The sequence below is a fragment of the Echinops telfairi genome, unplaced genomic scaffold (assembly GCF_000313985.2).
Source record: "Echinops telfairi isolate 266 unplaced genomic scaffold, ASM31398v2 ScPeMD7_3533;HRSCAF=4204_0, whole genome shotgun sequence".
NCBI classification, from domain to species: Eukaryota; Metazoa; Chordata; class Mammalia; order Afrosoricida; family Tenrecidae; genus Echinops; species Echinops telfairi.
Window position 1 is genome coordinate 99,079,535 of NW_022107431.1, and position 17,005 is coordinate 99,096,539.

At 42.7% G+C, this 17,005-nt stretch overlaps 1 protein-coding gene and 1 non-coding gene across 2 annotated transcripts in view; both read left to right on the plus strand.

Moving 5' to 3' along the window:
* The window catches only part of IMPG1 (interphotoreceptor matrix proteoglycan 1), a 167,280-nt gene that overhangs the window by 130,712 nt on the left and 19,563 nt on the right, over positions 1–17,005 (plus strand). Inside the window, exons 13-14 of the mRNA XM_045294325.1 lie at positions 6,201–6,727; positions 11,420–11,639. Of these exons, the coding sequence (XP_045150260.1) occupies positions 6,201–6,727; positions 11,420–11,639 (747 nt within the window). The remainder of the gene's footprint in view (positions 1–6,200; positions 6,728–11,419; positions 11,640–17,005) is intronic.
* On the plus strand, positions 7,866–8,027 carry LOC115871151. The gene has a single exon (XR_004047128.1). It is a non-coding gene; the product is annotated as a U1 spliceosomal RNA (small nuclear RNA).

The window sequence follows — 17,005 nt, forward strand, 5'->3', positions numbered from 1 at the left end:
GGGAACCAATTACAAGGATCTACATATAACCTCCTCCCTGGGGGGTGGACAACAGAAAAGTGGGTGAAGGGAGGTAGTGTAAGATATAAAATAGTAATAATTTCTAAATTATCAAGGGTTCATGAGGAAGTGGGTAGCAGGGAGGGAGGGGGAAAATGAGATCATTCCAAGGTTCCAAGTGGAAAGCAAATGTTTTGAGAATGATGGGGGCAACAAATGTACAAATGTGCTTGACGCAATAGATGTATATATGGATTGCGATAAGAGTTTTACAAGCCCCCAATAAAGTGGTTTAAATTTTTTAAAAAGGCATCTTTGACTTTTTAATCAACTTTATGCTATTTTAACTTTTGAATATTTATTACAACTAAGAAAACCCTCATTAATCATACCTTAAACGTTTTCATGACATTCTTAGAAAAAAAGTTTGTTTGGGGGATACCCCCTCGTATATTAGAAAGTGTTTAGGTACAGCAAAATACATCTGCGTTCACTGAAAGAAAAATGTAGTAAAGTAGTCTGGGAAAAGCGAGCGTTTGTTGATTGACAAGAGGAATGCTGCATGTTTCGGGTTTGGTTTTGGTTTTTGTAATGAACTTGTGTATCACTGCAGACTCCAAGGCCACTTCAGTTTTGCTTTTCCTGAATGCTGCATGTGAAAACACACAGACAAACCTATCTCATCTGGATGATCACCACTGACGGAACAGATGGAAATCCGCATCCAGTCTTGGACTACCCCTCTCAATTCCCTGTCCCAGTCACTTGAGAGGGGAAAAAGGAGCAAATGCGGACTGCACAATTTATGGGGACTTATCAAATGATTTAAAGTAAAAGGAGGATGTCTTTAATACCCAAAGCCACTTGTAAAGTAACTAGAACACAAAAGCAAAAGCCCGTTTGCTGTTTAGTAAATTCAAATACATACCTGACACCCCAGTGTATCAGAGTATAATCGTACTCCAAAAGGCTTCCAATAGCTGTGTTATTTAAGACATAGACCACCAGAACTTCCTTATGAAATCCCTCTAAGTGGATTTCCACTGAAAACATTCAGTTAGTAACTGAGAGGTACGCTATTTGAACCACCAAGGGACTGCTTGCCTAGACATCACAGTTACCACATAAATATGAATCCCTCCTGTCCATCCTCAATCCTGCCTTCCGTCATTCTAAACATGCGGCTTTGAAGCCCTTACTGAATAGAAACACTGAAGTAAAATTGTAAGACTGAATAACGAGGCCGTTCAGGGTTTAGGAATTAAGTTTCTAACCAATTTAAGTTTTAATCCTGATGTTATTTTATTACTATTAATAATATACAGTTGGCAGCAAAATATTTTGTTTCTGTGATAATCCTTATAAGACTTTTATTTAATATGCAGACACGTTTGAAATTTCATATTTGTTCCAGTAGCAAAGGAGCTATTTTTTAAACTGATGAAGTTTATAAGAATCTAAAAATAATACACGTAAGAAAAATTTAATTAATGTGTATTTTTGAGGGACTAATAGTTTTTAATACTAATAACTATTATTTTGAGGAAAGGGTGCATGAGTGTTATTTAAAATGTTAAATGATGAGGGAAAGTACAAAAATGAAAGTAAAATAATGATGTCAAAATTTCACTGTTTTTCAAACAGTAATTTACACTCATTATCATTTGTTCAATATTCAAATGCAAATATAATTACAACCCGCCTGTAAGCCTTCCATCACAATTTCTCCATACCTGGGTTCTCTATTTTGGCTCTCCCTCTCTGTTGGCTAGACATCACCTGGTAATTGCTTCAGAAGGCTGCTGGGAGCCCGAGCTCCTGAGGTTCGGGCTCCTTGTTCTCTGTGACTTGCTCGTGTGAAGGACAACTTAGCTCACTGTAACCAGGCCGAACCACCTCGCCTTTCACTCACGCCTTGTTGAACTGCCTTCAGCATGTGTCCACCACAGTGAGATTTTGGCCATTTTGAAGTTGCTTTTGTTTTCTACCTAGAAATCCTCTTGCTGGGTTTTGTATTAATTCTTGACATTCGATCACTTTCTTCCTTCAAGAATGTGGAATGCCAGGACTAGAATATTATTTCCTGTTGTATTTTGGATCTCTAAATTCTAGGGGTTTTTTCGTTTCCTTTTTAATACGTCGGGCATCTGTCTTTTGTTACAGCTGTGGGTACTCTTCCTGTTTTATTGGTTCAGTTATCTCATTGGAGAATATGAGTTATAAAGTGTTGGATTTCCTTTGTAGCTCTTCCACAGTGATCATCTTTTCTATAATAAATGTCTTATCTTTATATACTGGCATATGAAAGGGCTTCATCAAGTTTGTGTGGAAAAATAGAATTAAAAAATAATGGAATTTTTTTCACAAATTTATACTCTGTGTGTGTGTGTTTGTGTGCAAGGTTTAATAATTCCCTAAAGCCTTCCCGGCTCTCATCTATCATGTTTAGTCTGCCTTTTCATTTTTTAATAAATAAAGTAAGCTTGTCATTTAAACGGTAATACAGGTTTAAGCTTCTGAGAAGATGGAGATGTATTTTTCTCTATGCCTGTTTGGTACAACTAAAAACCTTGAGATACACACACACACACACACACATATATATATATATACAAACTGTTGTTGGGGACAGAAACTTTTATGTGCTTTGTTCGCTGATATATCACAGCACCTGGAACAATGTGCTTCATATTAGAAGCTTTCAATATCTATAAATTTAGTATATGAATGAGTAATAGACACTTAGTTTTCTAACTTCATGATATTCAACAAACAGTAGGAATAACTTTCTAGTTGTTATAAATAAGGATGGATGTGGATGACATAAAATTTTAAATTTGCTGGTTGTGCCACCTGAATATCAAAACAGACTGTGGGAGCAGACAGAGTCTGGCCTAATCCAGGAACGGTTCATTCTCATAACATGGCCCTGCTCCACACTCACCTTCGTGAAAAGATCACTGAAGATAATGGTGCTGGAGCTGCTAACGCACACAGAGGACTGTCGGGTGGACAATGCCTAAGACTTGATGTCCCCCCACTGGAGCATACCATGCCAGAGGACAATACTGGGGACACACAGCAGGGAGTTAGTCCCATCCGAACCCCCCACAGCAGGGCAATCCAAGAAGGGGACACAACAGATCAGCAAGAGGAGCAAAGAAAAGCCACAAAGCCCCTGAGAAGCCCCCAAAAATAGACTCTAGGCTAGTCGGGGCAGTTCCCGGCCTTCCCCCCAGGAACAGTGGGGAGATAGTCATAAATGTCAGTGGACAGACCTGGAATTATGTATGCTTGTTCTGGTTCTTATGACAGCTTCTGACTCACTTCACTGCGCCCATCTTCACCTTTGAAACTTACCTCGGTTTACCCAGGCTTCAGTGCATTTGGATAACATCATCTAGTTTGGGTTAGACCATTTTATCTTGGCCTTAGCCTTTCTTTGTACGAGCCTCCTACCCAAGAAGTAATCAAAATAACCATTTACTCTACACTTAGCTGACCAGGTTCTAACCAGCACCTCCATAACACACACAAACATTAAAGCATTCCACACAGCATCCTGGGAATCACCACATGTACTCTAGCATTACATCATTAAAAACTGATTTATCTAGAATCTATTTATTTTGCATATTTCATAATGAAATAAATGGCCTTGGCTTTCAGTATTTGAGTGCCTGATTATTCAAAGACCATGTCAACAAAATTATTTGGAGCACATTTACACGGGGTGATAAGGCTTGGATGATATTTTCATTGCCCAGGACTTGATCCTAGCCTAAGTTGCTTCAATCTCAAGCCAAATCTTTTGTGGAATGAACCCTTAAAAAACACTTGTAATCACTTCTCTACCTTTTGGCTAAGATCAAGTGTAAAAAACGCTTGTAAATGAATCTGCTAGATTCGCCAAAGAGAAATACCAGATGGCCGGTTAAATTTGAATCTCAAACAAACAGTAAATCATTTTTAAGTATAGATTCATCCCATTGGGCATCCTGTATTTCACCTGGCAGCCAAACACTTATACAGTTAACTTTCTTCCCATGAAATTATGCCGTTAGGTTCTTGTGAATGTGAATGATTAATGTTAACATGTCACAAAGCCATCAAAACCAGAAAATGCAAATCACTATTGTTTCATTGATTCTGACTCATAGTAACTGTATATGACAGAGTAGAACTGTTCCCTGGGCTTCCAATGCTTTAGATCTTTACCGAATCGGACTGGCTCTTCTTCCTCCTGAAGAATAGCTTACAGGTTCAATTCAAAATTCATTTCTGTTGGTGATGACCTGATGCAGCCACCTATCTTACGTCGGTAAAAGTCTGGACAGTGAAACAGGTTTAAGTCATGAGATTCTTGGTCAAGCCGAGAATAACTCAAAAGCTCACGACCATCGTCAATCCTGGCTCTTTGCGATTCTATAGGACTAAGTAGATGTGTCCCTGTGCATTTACAAAACTAAATCTTGAAAGGAGTACAAAGCCTTGCCTTTGTCCCACAGAACAGCTGGTGGGTTCAAACTGCTGGCCGGCGGTCAGCAACCCAGCAAGCGAGCCGCTCTCCCAGCAGCTCCTGAGAGCTGTCACGGACCCTTGCCACTTGTAGAAACTAGAAGCTACCTCATAGCAACGAAGATCCAAACCCATTTTCCCATGGCACAAAGGAGTCAAACCAAACACTGATAATATCTAAATATTTCCAATTCCTCTTCCCAGATTCTTCCAAAGAGGTGTGAATAAAACCACAAGGGTATATCCAGGAAGTGCTTGGGTGTTTGGAAATCGCGTTTCCAGCATTTGCTTGCTTAAATACAGGTAGATACACCTAGGTGTTCTATCCAGGTGAAAAAATAGAGAGTGCTTCTCAAGTCTAGGCATGAGTCACCAACAGTCAGGCTTTAGTCTAGCAAAGTAACACAGCTAATTTAATTCCACCTTTCACAGCACTTTATTGGTGTTTCGGTTTTGGTGGCTGCGCTGTAGCAAAAGCTAATGGAGGGTCCAAAGAGTGTGTCTGCCTCTAGAGTCTAGACAATCCGTTCATGTTTAGCACTTAGATTTCAGTAGAGCTTCCCCACAGCGCTGCCAAAATGCCACCAAGATAATCACAGAAAATTCCCTGCTTCGATCTACTGAATGCCTTAAATATAGTCAGTGCCTCTGGATCTAGAGTTATTGGAGTATTTTAATAATCCATCAATCTTTTTATCTGCTAGTTCATATAACCACTGTCTTAGGTCAAAAATCCTCCATGGTTTTTAATTTTGCACCAAGAAGGGAGTGAAATTTAGGGGTCCAAAGTGAACTTAGACGAGAAAGCAATAAATTATCAGAGACTGATGTGAAGGCGACAAAGCCCTCGAATGTGACCGAGTACCTAGCAAGTTGTTTCTTCAGAACAGGAGTCCCTGAGTGACACAAATGGTGGAGCAAGTGTTGGCGGTTGAAACCCACAGAGAGGCATTCCAGAAGATAGGCCAGGTGATCTGCTTCCCAAAGGTCATGGCCTTGGAAACCTATGCAGCAGATGTGGTCTGCACACATGGATTTGCTGTGAGTCAGGATCAAGTCAACAATAGCAATATGGTCAAAATAAAGTTCAAACTATATGCCACCTGCATATTTACACTCAGCAATACTATCTGCAAATTGACAGATTGGTCAGTCAGATTATCCAGATTTGGAAAACATAATCTAAATTTTAAGTAGTAAAGCTACCAATGGAATCATGGGGATCCAAAAAGACCTGCAGGATTTCATTACTAGAAGGTGAATCAAGTGATTGAATCAAAACTGTGTGCAGCTATTGAGCTTGGAGCTGACAGGGCTGATCTAAACTACTGCAGTGCCAGCTGCAGCATGGCACCATCTGGTGACCTGGCCGGTGTGCTAGACCTGCTTGGCAACAGCTCCGGACATTCTAGGATACTAGGGCTCTTTCAGTCTCTGATAGTCAGGAAGCTCGAGCCTAAGCAAAGTAGAGGCACAGAGACCCACTACGCTCTGTCTCTATAGGATTGGACACAGGACTGCCTGGCATTTCTAAACTAATCTGTCTGTTTTTAAGATATGACCTTTAAAACAACCAATGTCAACATTATATATTTCTAAAGTTAAACCTAACTTTTTTTCCCTTTTCGTTCTTTGGCAATGCTCGGACATAATGAAATTGCTCTCAGGAGCTTCCTCTACAGACAGTTCTTGGTCTCCACCTACTATGACCGCAAGCTCCCGGTCAGAAATTCAACATCTCTTTGCTGGATCGAGGATCTTCCCTCTGACTGAGCAAGGTGTCACAGACATAGTGGCCATTGACTCAACGGCATTTGTCCCGGGGATAACCATCCCCACTGATGGTTACTCAGCTAGCAGCCAATCTGCTGTGGGAATTTCATATTCCCCGGGAGCTTCTGAAGACAGCAGGCTAAGTACAGACAACCAAGATATGATCAGACACCTCGGAATGGATCTGACCAACATTCCTGCCTCTTCTGAGGTGCCAACACAGAGCGGGTATGTGCCTACCCCACATCATTTCTTGGAGAATACCACTTTTGTCCCAGTACAGGATATCACCACTAGTGCCAGGACCACTGCTGCCAAGAGCCAAGCGCTGGTGGTGTTCTTCAGTCTGCATGTTGCTAACATGCCCTTTTCCAATAAACTATTCAACAAGAGTTCTCCGGAATACCAAGCTCTGGAACAACGATTCACACAGCTGGTGAGTGGGTATTACTGACAATCTTGTCTGAGACTCAGGTTTCCTTGTTGTTGTTATTATAATATAATCTCTACTACTGTAAGCAATGTGGGTTTAGAAGAGACAGGTCTCTGAGACCAATGTATGAATGTCCTTATCTACAGTGTTGAGATACATTCTGATCCAATAAGACCAGTGAGCGCTAGAGTAGAAGTATAGGCTAATCTTTCTTAGAGCTCTGTGAATAAACAATGTCAATAAAATTCTTTTCAATTTAGTTTGCCCAAGAATAATGTATAGCCACTCAAGTATTGAACATGGGATCTAACAACAGAATGAGTGGGCTTTTCCTAAGTTTTAAAACCACAAGCTTTTCCCCAGTCATTTTACCAGAGAAAATACATATAGTGTGGTTTTTCACAAATAAGACAAAGAGTTAAGGTACAAAGGAATCATTTTTTATTTCCCTTTAAGTTCTTGTAAACCAGAAAATGACTAATTACCTTATTACCCCTGCACCTTAACCAAAAAAAAAAATACTGAATAGAAGACCATGATAGCATGTATCTTAGATATCAAATCCACCACTCATATGTCTAATTGATTTCTACATGTACAATGTGAAATACATGCAAAATAAGAAACCTGAACTATGTGATAAATTCTACGCTTAAAAACAACAACAGCAACTCAGTGCCATTGAGTTGACTCCAACCCATGATGACCCCACAGAGCAGAACACTGCCCCGGTGGGTTTCCACAATGATCACTCTCTCTGGGATCAGAATCCCTCATATTTCCCCCTAGAGTTTTTCACGGGCTCAAACCACTCACTTTACCGTTAGCAACCCAACTCCATGAGGCACTATGCCACCAGGCTCATCTACTACACCATGAGGTCTAATTAAGACCACTCAGATAATAAATAATGATGATGAGAGAATAACTGATGCATTTCACTTGTGGTGCTTGTGAAGAAAATGAAATATATTGTGAACACCCAGCAGATTCAGAAGAGGATATGATGCTTAATTTTCTTCATGAGAACCATACCAAACTATGGATAGCCTTGAGAAGAATGGGAATTCCAGAACATTTCATTGTGCTCATGCAGAACTTATACATAGATCAAAAGGCAATTGTGTAAACAATACAAGGGGTACTCACCTGGCAGGGAGATACCATGATCACGAGGGTGGTTTTCCCGGGGCGAGGCTTGTCCATTACACTCTGGATGTGCTGATCCCGCGACTTCCCCAAATGTGGGAAACTCAACTGCATAATTTGTGGTAGTGGGGGACTGCGTTCACGCTCTCCCCTGATAAGAAAAAATACAAAGGATTACTGCATGGTTAAAAATCAGGAAATGTATGCATCAAGGCTGTATCCTCTCACCATACTTACTCAATTTTTATGCTGAGCAAATAATTAGAAAAAGTTAACTAGATAAAAAAAGATTGAGGCATCAAGATTAGAGGAAGGCTTATGAGCAACCTTTAATATGCAGATGCCACAACTTTGCTCGCTAAAATTAAGGACTTGAAGCATTGCTTATGAAGATCAAGGATTGACGCCTTCAATGTGGATTACAACTCAACGTAAAGAAAACAAAAATCCTCACAATTGGGCCAATAGGTAACATGATAAATGAAAAATGATTAAAGTTGTCAAACATTTTTGTCTGCTTGAATCCACAATCGATGCTCATGGAAGCAGCAGTCAAAGGTCAAAGGACACATTACATTAGGTAAATCTGCTGCACAAGATCTCTTGAAAGTGTTGAAAAGCAAGGATGTTACTTTGAGGACTAAGGTGTGTGGGTGTGTTAGGCCGGGGTGACTAGAGAAACAAATCCAGTGCACTCGTGTCTGTGTAAGAGCTTTAGATCAAGAAGTAATTGGAGTAATTATATATCAAGAAAACATCCCAGCCCAGTTCAACTGAAGTCCATTAGTCCGATACTAGTGCATAAGCCCCTCTTCAGACTCACAGTCACACGCAGTGATGCAGAATGCAGAAATATCACAGGCCAGTGATTGCAATGTCATGTGCAGCCAAGGTCTGTGAAAACATGACAAGGCTCTGGCAGCTGTCAGGGTGGCCAGCAAACAGGAAGGTGAATGGGGGACGTAGGGTGAGGGGAGGTCCCTCAGGCCCTTCTTATGAGAAGGCTACACCCCTAAAGAGACACCACCAGGCTGTGCCCTGACTGACAGGTTGGACACCATCCCTCCACTTGTATATATCTTCAAGTTGACAGAGTTATCTATCACATCGTATCTGATCCAAATCATGGTATTTTGAACGACTCATATTCATGTCAAAGTTGGACATTGAATAGGGAAGACTGGAGAAGAATCGTGCATTTCGATTTTGGTGCTGATGAAGAATAGTAAAGGCACCATGGACTGCCAAAAGGACAAACAAATGCATTGTGGAGGAAGTAGAACAATAATGCTCCTTAGAAGCCAGGAGGATGAGACTTGACCTTACATGCTTTGGACATGTTAACAGGGGAGATCAGTCCATAAAGAGGCCATCACCCCTGGTAATAGAGAAGGGCAGGGGAAAAGAGGAAGACCTTCAGCAAGATGGATTGACAGTGGCTACAACGACGGGTTCAAACCTAACACGTGTGAGAATGGCAGGGCGCTGGGCAGTGTTTCATGCTCTTTACATATGGTCACTGTGAGTTTGAATGGATTCGGCAGCACCTAATGACGACGACGACATGGACTGCCAGCAGAGTGAAAAATAAAGGCTGTCTCAGACGAAGTACAACCGAAATACTCCTTTGAAGAGAGGTCCTGAGACTTGTCTCCCAAACTTTGGATATGTTATCAGAAGGGGCCTGTCCCTGGAGAAGAGCATCGTGCTTGATAGAGAGGGACCGGGGAAGAGGAAGACTCTCCAGAGACAGACACGGTGCTACAACAGAGACATCAGAGAGACTGTGTGGACGGTGCAGCCCCAGAGCCGTTTCTTTCTACTGCACACAGGACTGGCCCACCAGCCCCTAACAGCAACACACAGTGCGTATCACACAGAATGCTGACTTTCTGAAAATCACGGGAAAAAAATCATTTGTATGATTCATACAAGTTAAATAATTATACAAATTAAAATCCATATGAAACCTAACTTATTCAAGTGAACATATACAGTATGATTCTAATATGGATTAGTCCATATTAGAACAGTCCCACGAACAGAATCCCAGTGCATGGCATCCAGGTGTATTAACTCAGGTCTATACTAACCTGCCATCGTGAAGATACCAAGAATATAAATATTTAACTAAGATCCAGATTTATTTCCCTTTCATTTCATAGTCTGGTGGAACACCTCTGCCCTATCCCATCTTATAGCTCTGTGAATGCCAAGGGTACTGACCTCATCCACATGGTCAAACTAGGTCAATACCACATGCTTGTGTTTTCTTTGGAGACTAAAGAGCGTAGGCCCAAGGTAAGCAATTGCCTTATGAACAAGTGATCCCGACGAGACTCACATCACATCAACTCATATCTCACTGGTGGGACCCAGTCGTCTGGCCACACTTGATGCACGTGAGGCTGGGAAATGCGGTCTCAAGCTAGACCATTCTAACTTACTCAAGTTAACCTGAGACCCGCTCCCTTATTCAGTGGTTCTCAACCTGTGGGGTCAAGCAACCCTTTCACGGGGTCGCCCGATTCATAACATAGCAAAATGACAGTGATGAAGCAGCAACAAAAATAATTTCATGGTTGGGGGGGGTCACGACAGCACGAGGAACTGTATGAAAGGGCCACGCCATCAGGAAGGTTGAGACAATCACTTTCCTATGAAGAACAGGAAAATGGACTTGCAGGAAGGAAAACTAACCGTCTGCACACTGGATAACACTGGGAGCTCCTACCAGAATCCAAAGCCGGATGGCCAAGGCGAAGGGCCATGTAAATAGATAGGTTCAGAACATTGCTGAAAGAAAGAAGTCTCAAAGGACGGTAGCTCACAAGAGGTAGATCTGGTAAACGAAAACAAACTGCCGGAGCGCACTTTTGAGATGATGGAACTGCAGTTTGTCGAGTGTCCTCTCCTCACACTTCAAACAAGAGCGCCTGGTACCCCCGGTCATGCAGCCTGAGCAAGGTCACGCAGCCGCCGGCGGAGGGCACTTCCAGGAGCCGCTGCCAAGCTTGGTCACTGCTTCCGCTGCTTGCGGTGGTGTTGAAGATGCAAGAGCCCCTGCACAGGCAGACTGGCTGATGTGAACGCCGTTGTTTCCGTCAACAGGTCATTTTCAAATTGGTTGCTTCCAAACAGATGCCCCGCTTACACAGGTGTGGGTCCGTCTACTGCGGAGCTCAGCTCGGAACCTGTTTTTATTTACCTGGACTCTTCTAAATCACTGAGCCTGGCACGCTAGCGTGGCCAATAGTTTGACCTGGGTTTTCTTCCCCTTTTTTGTTTTGTTTTTTTAAGGCCTTATTCTCACAGTTCATCATGAAGAAAAACACTGCCCATCTATCTCAACACTCAGAGAGAAAGGTAAGGAACATGGAACATCGTCACTGCAAAGAGATCATTACAGAGCGGCATTCTGGCCTCACACGGAAGGAAACAATAATGAGGAAGTGAAATTTATGCCACAGATAATAAAAAAATGGAATTAGCAGCAGCTGAGCACTTAGAAAACAGTTAAGAATAAACCCATCTTTCATTTTGCAGCTGGTTCCATATCTACAAGCCAATCTGACGGGATTTAAGCAACTCAAAATCCTCAACTTCAGAAATGGGAGTGTGATTGTGAATAGCAAGATCCAGTTTGCTCAGTCGGTGCCCTATAACCTCACGAAGGCCGTGCGCTGGGTCCTGGAGGATTTCCGTTCCACTGCAGCCCAACAACTGGACCTGGAAATCGATAGCTACTCTCTCACCATTGAACCAGGTAAGCGAGGCTAGCTCAAAAGTTGGTTTGGGCTGGCTTGTTCTAAAGTACGCAGTTCAATATCGGGCCACGAAAAAGTTCAACTGAAATCACACTTGATGAAATAACTGTTTGCAGCTAAGGCTAACTCGCCTACCCGGTATCAGGGGGTAGACCCTGACTCCTGAGCCCCGTGTCAGTCAAAGCAGAACTGGCTGATTTTTCTGAGGTAGATTGCCAGCCTTTCTTTTGAGTTAACTGTGTGTTGATTGAAGTCAACCTTCCTGTTACAGCCAAGCACATTAACTGCTTGCACCCAAGGGTTCCTCACACGTTATGGATCCTATTATTAAAAGGTAAGGGTCTGAGACAGGAAGGTCTAAAAAATAAAGTTTTCCTCCCTCAAAACCGAAGAAGAAGAACACCTGATGCTTTCCAAGTTCCGAGCATTCCTTCTCCCTCGAAAGCAAACATTCGCAGTACTTTTGATGTGTGTGTGGTGTGTAATCCAATCCAAACCCACTGCCAACTTAGTATAGATACACGTATATTTGTAGCCCAGAAATGCATTGCCATCCATCGGATCAACTCACAGTGATCCTTTAGGGCAGAGTGGAACTGCCCCAGTGGATTTCCAAGGCTGGAAATCGTTATGGAAGTAAGAAGCCTAATCTGGCTCCTTCATGGAGCAGCTGGTGCTTTTGAACTAATGACCTTGCTGTTAAGCAGCCAAACTCTACCCACTATTCCACCAGGGCTCAAGTAGCCCATGGTTAAACTAATTTACTTTCTACAGAAGGCAAAAACTTCTCAATGAACTGAAACAACCAGTGCGCCTACCTGGCTCCTTCTGATCCACTACCAGAACCATAGCTTCTCATAACTCTCATGTGAGATGAACCCAGCACCTTCCCGAGGTGGGGAGGGAAGGGGAAGTCATTTAAACTTTGGAAAAGGTCATTTCATAATAAGGTGACCAGACATCCCGCTTTTGGCAGGACAGTCCCGATTTTTAACAATTTTTCCCACATCCCGCGGCATTTTAAACAGTCCTGATTTTTGGAAAGAATGCACGACAAGCTAGGTTATACGGTTTTCAGCTGCCATGTAGCTGTTTCGCCCGGATATGAGTTTTATCAATGGTGTCCCGCTTTACCAATGTTAAAATCTGGTCACCTTACAAAGTAATATCACCACTACCACCCCAGGTTCAGTCATAGACCCTAGATCAGTTACCATATGAAGATTTAAAAAAAAAAGAAAAGAAAAGAAAACTTAGCTGTGAAGAAAATCACTTTAAAGATAACAAATCTTACCTAAGGCTGCGTAATTGAAAGCCAACATTTGTTCTGGTAATAAAGCTTCGTGTACGTACCACCTGTACCCAAATTGGGAACTGTTAGTGAGTTTGGTTTGGGTTGGAAGCTTTTAAATACCTGGAAGTACAGGGGGGAAGGTTCTAAACTGACTGCCATTGAGACCTTGCAGTCAGGGGTCAAAACAAAGCTTCCTAATTGGCTCTGAATTAGTGAAGTGATTCTTAACACCCTCTGCCTCTCTATGGACTAGCAAGGAAGGCAGAAGGAAATGGTCTTGGGCAAAATGCAAGCCAAAAGACTCGTAGGGAGATGCTCAACTTTGACCTAGTTGGGCTTTGAGCTACTTGGGGGGAAAGACCTTAGGTTTTAGTAAGCAGGGTTATTAGAACAACCAAAAGGCCCCGGAGTCCTTGAGCCTGGAGCTCTTAACTCCAAACAGGGACAGCTGAGGAGCTAAGGAAATCAAGGACTAGCTAAATCCTGGGAAAGCATTGCCTCTCCTGCCTGAAAACTGCTTCACAACTGAGAAAGAATCAGGGGTCCCTGGCAGGACTAAGAAGGATCCCAGTTGATTCAGTTCGTTGGTTAAAAATTAACCAGAAGTAGAGTCCTTGGAAGGAAACAGTTTTACCCCGGAACCACCAATGCCCATGCCTCTTGAGTAGTGCTCGGAAAGGGGGTGGGGAGCTGGTAGTGCGCTATAGGGGCTGCATGGAGAGAACTGCCGGTGCTGGCAGGAAGCACAGCATAGCCATGGCCTTCAAAATACATGGTCCTGAACGTGAGCCCTGTTTGCTGACAGTGGTGTTTTAATTAACTATTGAAGTCAATGTTTACAAGTGATAAATGGAAAGAATCTTTACAACACTGCATGCACGGTGCTTGAGACACTGTTTAAGTGTCCGATGCTACCTGAAGGAGCGCTGGTGACACATGGTTCACAGTGGTTCAATGCCTCGCTGCTAACCGAAATGGTGGTTTTGAACTCACGAGCTATTTCATGGAGAAACATAAAGCAGCCTGCTTCTGGAAAGATTTACAGCTTTGGAAAAGCTGTGGGACTGGACAACAGCTGGTTTAGTATTTTTTGTTTCATCTTACCTAGTTATAGCAAACCCAGTGCCATCGACTCAATGCTGATCCATAGTCACCCCTGTGGGTCTCCGAAACTGCAGCTGTTTGCGGGAGTAGAAGCCCAGTGTTTCTCACGGGGAGCTGCTGGTGGCTTCAAACTGCCGGTCATGCACTGGCCCAGATAGAGTATAGAGACACATGCAGGCGTCAAAGCACATAGCAGCATCAAACCAAGCCAACTCCCTCCAGATCAGATGATGAGGTTTTTAATAGGCATTTTATCAGCTGCTGCCATGTGATCATTTCATTAAATTTTGTCCAGAATAAAGATTATCTAAATCCCCACACTTTTTTTCCTGTTCCTTTCTTTCAGTGTTTTGCTTTGTTGTTTCCCCCACTCTCCCCTTTAGAATATCCCCTCCTATCTCTGGGTTCTGTAATTCACTGCAGCATCTCATGGAAACTCAGGAAACTTTCAGATGTCTCACAGTTTTCAAGTTACATGAAGTCCCAAATTCAAAGGTCAGGCATATGTCCAGGTCTTCTTGCTTCTATCAAGGCTCAGTCAGAAAAGGGAGGTCACAAACAAGGGAAGGCTTTTATGGAGATGGGTTTTTCACCTTTCAGCTGACCGTGATGTTGTAGTTAGGTGCCACAAGTCAATTCCCACTCAGAGCGACCCTAAGTGCAAGAGAATAAAACACAGCCCGGTCCTGTGGCAGCCTGGCCATTGTTCCTAAGTTTGAGTCCATTGTTGCAAACTCTGTGTCAATCTATCTCGTGGATAGTATAGCAATTGCTGCCCCTCCTGCCCCTGTGGATTTTTCATCCCGTTCCATGAGATGAAGTCTCACCACCCTTGCTTCAAAGGAACAGTCCAGCATACCCCTAGGGAAAACCAAGGATAGTGACTCAAGGCCCACCCTCCAGGAAAGTAGGGTCTAAAGATGCATCCCACCCTAATGCTATAATAGAGAAACTCACGGCCAGGTACTAGATTCCTCCTCATAGTGACCCCAGAGCACAGAATGGATCTGCCCCTGTGGATTCGTGAAACTAAGTAATTCTTTAAAGGCGTAGAAGTTCTGTCTTTCTCCCATGGGTTCAACCTGCCAGCCTTGTGGTTATCGGCTCAATGCCTATCCCGCCAGGCCCCCAGGGATCCATAGCAGAGAAGCTTCTCCAAAATAGGATCATGTCCACCAGCACCGAGGTTAGAATCTGCAGCTCATCACAAAGTGTGTTGTGGCAAAGGAGATTATGGCTAGAAGGGCCATATTAAGTAACAACTACATATCACTTTTGTTTTGTTTTGTTTTGTTTTGTTTTGTTTTGGAAGGTGGTAACAAAAAATAAATGCTTTAGAGAAAGCATACGTGCAAACTCTAGTACACAAAGTGGAAATTTTTCCTTCAATTGCAATAAAGCAAGGGCCCACATGAGACCAGCACCCGGTCAGATACACACACTGTTACAGACTCTCAAACACCCACTGCCTTCACAGGATCATCACTGCTCCTCCTCCCTGCTCCCGCCCTGCTCTGACCTGGCGGGGACCACAGCACTACCTCCCACAAAACTCACAGCCTTTGCTCCTAAAAAGAGTGCACTGATTTCTCAATTCCATGAATCTACATACCTTTTTGTTTTTTTAACTTTGGGTTGTTTGTTTTTTTTTTGGGGGGGGGTGTTGGTATACTCTCTTGAAGATGACATGTAAAATGCTCTTCTACAAGTGTCTGAACAGGTACAGTAAAGCATTCCTGGTATCACGAAGTCTATACAATTTTCTTAGGAGGAAATGCATACAAAATTAGTAGCTTGATGAGAAAGGCAATGGGGGTCTAGAATTAAATGAAAGGAAACATGCAGGTGACAATTTTCCATGGTTGTCTCTCCTTTTTTGCAATCCAGGCAATATAACAGCCAGTTCACTCCTGGTTTTTCAGTGTGACTGGCTGATCCAGACTTCCGCTTTTGGCGGTATACTTCAGTGTTAGCTGTCAAGGTGACTGACAGGCAAGCTGATTAAAATGCCCTCCTACTACAACCCACCCGTCCAACTGGCTGATTATGCTGCCTCTGAGGTCTCTAGACCCCAAACGGAGATAATTACTTCCTGGAGAAAGGACTTCAATTCCAATCGACACTTTTTGTGGCTCTATTGCTGGGGTGGTCTTTTGTCGTGCTGAAGCAGAGCAGTTCCCATCCCCCAGCATCTGAGCGGTCAAAATCTCAGCTAATACTGGAAGGTCCTTTCAGCAAATACAGGAGATAACCCCAGTCAGGTTTTGGTCTTTCCAGTATCCACTTGAACTCATTGGTGCTAGTCCTCTTTGCAGAGGAAATTCTCCTTGGAAGAGAAATAAAAGGGGAAATCTTTAGAGAGAAAGAGGGCATCTACTGGAAGTACTTTCTCTTCGATAATAAATACTTAGCTTTGTCTAGAGGAGAGGATCTCAATAGCCTATCATTGTAACCTTTTCCCAATCAGGACTGCTGAATAGAGGAAAATCAAGTTACTGGAATTCACACTGCTTGTCCGTTCCTTCCTTCCCTCTTGGCAGAGGTAGGGAGATTAGCGTTTGTGCTTTGCAAACTTAATTCACATAGCCAGAGAAAGGTAAGCTCTGCTTCTAAAATCACCTAGCCTCACCAAAGAAGGACCCTCCAAGTGTGAAAACCATAATGCTCACACAGAGAGGTCCACATTCTATTGGACCCATTACTAAGAGAACTCTTAGGATGACAGCTTTGGTTTAAAAGAGAATATAAGAACAGAGATTTGATATAACAGAAGAGCAAAAAAAGAATGATGAAATAAAATTAGGGTAAACATCAAACCAAATAACATCATCTGACCCATTCTCTATGCACTAAATAATAATTTTAGAGACTTATAAAACAACTGAGCCTCTTTGTGATTGTTGTTAGATGTCACTGAGTCCGTGCTTCCTAGCGCATCACCGTCACCCCCTCTGCGGCCATCCGCTC